This window comes from Azolla caroliniana, unplaced genomic scaffold (assembly GCF_043228905.1).
Source record: "Azolla caroliniana isolate FFs.n. ecotype wild unplaced genomic scaffold, voAzoCaro1.0.p SCAF_18, whole genome shotgun sequence".
NCBI lineage: Eukaryota > Viridiplantae > Streptophyta > Polypodiopsida > Salviniales > Salviniaceae > Azolla > Azolla caroliniana.
Genome location: NW_028230453.1, coordinates 12,994,854 through 13,000,134, shown reverse-complemented (window position 1 = coordinate 13,000,134; position 5,281 = coordinate 12,994,854). Strand labels below are relative to the sequence as shown.

The 5,281-nt window shown below is 40.6% G+C and overlaps 1 protein-coding gene across 1 annotated transcript; it reads left to right on the top strand.

Annotated features, from left to right (window-relative positions):
- The first annotated feature begins 2,384 nt into the window (after positions 1-2,384).
- LOC147852436 (glycosyl hydrolase 5 family protein-like) lies at positions 2,385-4,537 on the top strand. Its single transcript, XM_087334264.1, has 2 exons — positions 2,385-3,746; positions 3,885-4,537. The coding sequence occupies exons 1-2, from the start codon at positions 2,444-2,446 to the stop codon at positions 4,475-4,477; spliced, it is 1,896 nt and encodes a 631-aa protein (XP_087190390.1). The 5' UTR covers positions 2,385-2,443; the 3' UTR covers positions 4,478-4,537.
- The last annotated feature ends 744 nt before the right edge of the window (positions 4,538-5,281 follow it).

Sequence of the window (5,281 nt, the reverse complement as noted above, 5' to 3'; positions counted from 1 at the left end):
TTTGTCCATTGAAGAAGAGAAAACTCTCTTTCCAATGGTAAAATAATGTTTACTCATTTGTGGGGTTAAAGAGAATTAGATGTGATAATGGGGATTCCCACAAGTACATAACCAACAAAAACATTGAAACCTAATCTTGTTTATCATGTATATGGATGAATAGCTAGTCACGGATAAAATAATAGAGATCCTCTTCTTTACATATGGAAAATGTTGCCCCTGTTTACAGAGTCAATCAAGGGCCTCAATGGCACTATCGACTTCCATGGACCCTTTCTTGAATATCAGTAAATCATGGTAGTGTGCATCAATAAATTCCAACACCTTCTACAAAGTCCTATCTTTGGTCTTAGGATTACTGTACATCATTGTACATAAAAAGTTGTAAGCTTCTAGGCAGACAAGCTCAAGTTGTAACCTTCGGGTGATTTTTCCTTAATACTATTGAAGATAATCTTTGAAAAGAAAAGAAAAGCGGTCCTCTTGACTCTAAAGCAAAAGTTGAGATAATAACTTGACATGAATTAAGGAAGGGGTCATATATTGAGAAAATGGATATTTCAAGACAAGATAAATCAGATTTTACGAAGGTAGTTCTAGATATCCCTGAAGAATAGTTCATCATGACAAATTCGAGGAAGCAAGATTTCTACCATTTGTATTCTAAAGTGATCCAACATATCTATTTGGCATTATGAATCGATGACACGCTTTGTTTAGGAACTGTATTACTTGGCATTAGGAGGGGGATGACGATTACTTGTCACTAGTTTAACTACAACTTCAAAACTATCTAGTCACCACTAATTATATGGGGAAACATTTGGCCAACCTAGGGAAAACGACACAGTAACTAGAATTAAAAAAGAATGTGACATGTAAAATTAATTTTCAAGCGTGTTTTACATGCCATAAAAATGTTTCAATCCATTCAAGTGTTAAATCATTTCAATCGGTGTGAAACATATGTTACTTGTCTCCTACTTTCCATAAGGGTGACATGGCTTGTCTCCTAGCTTCTATAAATAATATATCCTATATTTCATCAATTCTCATCTATCACTCATTGTATTTTGTAGCACTACTATTTGGTAGCACAAGTTTCTAGCTATTGTTTTGAATCCTTGTGTCGTTAAAAACAGATCCATTAAAGCCACTTTCTTTCAATGAAGTATTCTACTTTCATGGATCTCTTGGGTAAAAGAAAACCATGGAATCATGCAAACGTGTGAGTTGTATATTTGTCAAAGTTTTTTTGGTGGAAATTGTAGATGACTTGGTTGTCCAAAGGCAAGCAAGCACTTAAACAATTGGCAACATATATGTTTGTATATCCACAAAAAAGAAATAATGTCTCCTTAATGCAAATACAAATATAAATTAAGTTAGCATGTAAATTGTGTGGGCTATGTTAGAATATAATAATAGTTTGACCACCATAAATGTTACAAGTTTCACCACAACAATTGTTACAATGTAAGTATTTATCCTAATCCAACCTCGTTTTGATCTACATGCATGCAACATATACTTCTTTAACTATCTCCTAGAAACTCTAAAAGTTTGAGATGTGTGTTCGTTTCATCCCATTTCCTTCCCAGATTTCTCTATTTTTTGTGTGCCCTTTCTATTTCTATTCTTGTGCCTCTCTTATTTGTATTAGAGACATAAACTAAAATATTTTGGTGCCTCTTTTATTTCTATTAGCCACATCAACTAAGCAAATCAGCAAACAAATAAAACGAGTAATGAACAATAATGTGAATGTTTTTGGGAGAAAAAAAAAAACCAATAATGTGAATGACATAAAAAGAAAAGACAAGAAAACAAAATTGAAGCTATTGGAGGATAAAAACAATGGAGTAATTCAAATTAAATGATTATTTATACTTATTTAGAGCCAAGTTACTAGAAATCTTAACGCAAACAAAGCTGCGTTGTCTACCTCGTCTCCTAAGCTCATTCTTGTTGCTGGTGGCGGTGTGCCTTGAGGACAAAGAATGTGATGCCTAAATGTGTAGTAACTTTAAAAGAAAATGCCTCGTGAGTGGCTTCAAAGTAAGAAGAGAGAGAGAGAGAGTACAAGTTTGCAAAGTGAAATTGAGCCTACACGCATCCACATAAACTTTAGAAAGACCCCAAGTCAAGTGGGATGGAACCGACCAAGCAACCACCACCGAAAAAGCACGTTATCAACCGCTTCTACGCATATACAGTACATCCGCTTTTCAATGCTTCGAACAAAAAGGAGCATCACGATGATGACCCTACGTAACTTCCTTCCTTCCATGTGTGTGTGTGTGTGTGTGGACTTATCCCCCAAAAGAACACACGCTCACAATGAATGATAAAGTGTGGAGACAACAACATAATAAAATCAATGATTGAATGAAGTCCACAAAGTAAAGTAAGAGGGGCCCAAATTTATAAACTATGTGGGAGCATGAGCAAACAATGGTGTGAGAGGAGGAGGAGGAGGAGGATAATGGAATTTAGAAGTTGGGCATATTGGTGGTGCTATGTTGTGGTGGTGGTGATTGTTTGCATGGGTGTAGTAGGGCAATGTGGGCACGTGGACACGCGATACTTGTCGGTGGAGTCGTCGAGATGGGTGGTACGGGAGTCGGACGGGGCGCGCGTGAAGTTGGCGTGCGTGAATTGGGCGGCTCACCTGGAGGCGATGGTGGCGGAGGGTTTGGACAGGCAGCCGCTGGCGAGGCTGGCGCTGGGCACGAGAGGCATGGGGTTCAACTGCGTGCGGCTGACGTGGGCGACGCACATGCTCACGCGCAGCGCGGGGTGGAACACGACGGTGTCGCAGAGGTTCAAGGCACTGAATCTGAGCAGGGCGCTGCGGGGGATACACATCCACAACCCAGCGCTTGTGAACCTCACGTTGCCCGATGCCTTCAAGGCGGCGGTGGCGTCCATGGCACGTGCGGGCCTGTACGTCATCGCGGACAACCACGTGAGCCAAGGCCAGTGGTGCTGCGCCAAGAACGATGTGGAGGGCTTCTGGGGTGACCCTGGATTCGCCGTCCAGGAATGGCTGGATGGTCTCAGAGCCATGGCTCTTCACGTCCCCAATCTTGCCGGTATAAGCCTTAGGAATGAGCTACGGGGACCTAAACAGAACCCTTCTGATTGGCACCGATTCATGACCATGGGTGCCAGCGTCGTCTCCACAGCTAACCCTAATCTTCTCATCTTCATCGCTGGCCTCAATAATGATACAGACCTCCATTTCCTGTCTTCATTCTCTGAAGACCACCTCCTGTACATTAATGTTAGCACCGCCCAGCACAAGCTTGTCTATGAGATGCATTGGTATGCCTCCTCTTATGGGGTTAACTTCGCCCAAGGTAATCTCAACCAAGTTTGTGCCATTACCACCTCTACTATCACCGCCTCCGGTGCTTTCATGGTGGCTTCCTCCCCCTCCCTGTCCTCGCTCTCGCCCTCATCAAATACGTCTTCTTCCTTCGTTGCCCCTCTCTTCATAAGTGAGTTTGGCGTTGACCAAAGGGGAGGTAATAAAGCTAGCAATAGATACATCAATTGCTTGTTTGCTTTCATAGCTAGTTTGGACTTGGATTGGTCCTATTGGGCTCTACAAGGAAGCTACTATAGACGGTATGGGAATGAAGGGGATGAAGAGTACATGGGCATCCTTAATGCCCAATGGAATGCCCCAAGGAACATGACCGTCCTTGGGAAACTACAAGCCATGCAACAAACATGGAAAGGTATATATACATGAATCTATCCAATGCATCACATTATACATGTTACCACAATAGTACCTTCCCATTATATATATGTTATTCATATTCTTTGAAAGTGTCTCATCATTACTCCTTTTTATCCAACCTTGGGCATACTAGGTTACAAGACAAAGTCGGGCCAATCTTCTCGAGATTACCACATATTGTTTCACCCTAGCACGGGGCTTTGTGTGCAAAAAGGTGTTGTCAATACAGTTGTCCTCGGGCCATGCACACCTAATCACACTACACACATGCAACACACCACAGAGGGCCGCCTTGAGGTGGTCAATAGCTACCTTTGCATCGCAGCCGATGGGGAGGGACAACCGGCAAAGTTCGAAACTGTTGGCACCGAAAGGAATGGAGCTTGGGACATGGTGTCCATTGCGAAGCTCCAGCTAGCAACGAGGATTCGACACAACAACATTGATATGAATGACATAATGAAGGATGATATGGATATCGAAGACGATTCCCAATCCAACAACACAGCCAGTGGAGCGTTGCTATGTCTTGATGGGAGCAATCCTCCTTTAGTGACCACGAGGAAATGTATTTGTGTTTTAGATGATGGAATAGATTGCGGGAAAGATGATGACCCTACCTCCCAATGGTTTGTCCTTATCTCTTCCAATCTTCAACTAAATAATGTATCCCCTTCTCCTAGGTTCCAATACATATCAACAACAAAGGGTACTAATACAAAATGAACATATCTATTTGATGGGCCCATAATAATTTGGCATAAAAAGTAATACATATTATCTCTCTATTGTTGTGGGCCTTCGTAAGAATTACATTAAGACTTGGCTACATTTGGTATTACTTTTCTTTTGTTTCCTACACTTCTTTTTTGTATCATGCATGAATCCAAGATGTAAGGTATGAGAAATTACGATACTTAATCTATTGATCCAAGAGAAGTAGAAAATTGAAACAAAGAGAGAGGGAGGGAGGGAGGGAGGGAGGGAGAGACTTTCTTTATTGGAGCAATATAAAGAGAAGATATAAATCTCACGCAATGGGCCTATGCGTTTAAGGCACATGTTGATGTTGAAATAAAGATTCTAATGAATGTGAGCCCTTTATATGTTGTTATAAGTTAGTCGACCATGATTTCTTAATAATTCTTTACATTATTACATCTCCACCTTGATATAGAGAAATGACTCAATTTGTACTCCTATAGCAAAGCATTCTACGTTGCAATGATGATTAAACAAATAAATCACTTATTTATACATGTGCTTTCTTTCTCATTTGTTTGAGTATTTCGGCCTTTATACAATGAAGACCTCCTGCAATTCAAGTTATCAATCCTTAAGCTTTATATAATGAAGACCTTAAAGAGGTATTTAGCATAAACAAGATATTAATACAAAGTTATAAAAAACAATGAATCTCTCACCCTTTTCTCAAAGACCTAACTCTCTAGCTTTTAAACACATGAACTAGGAGGCCTCACACCAACCAAACCCACTTGGTCTTTCCCATAATGCTCTCTAATTACAACA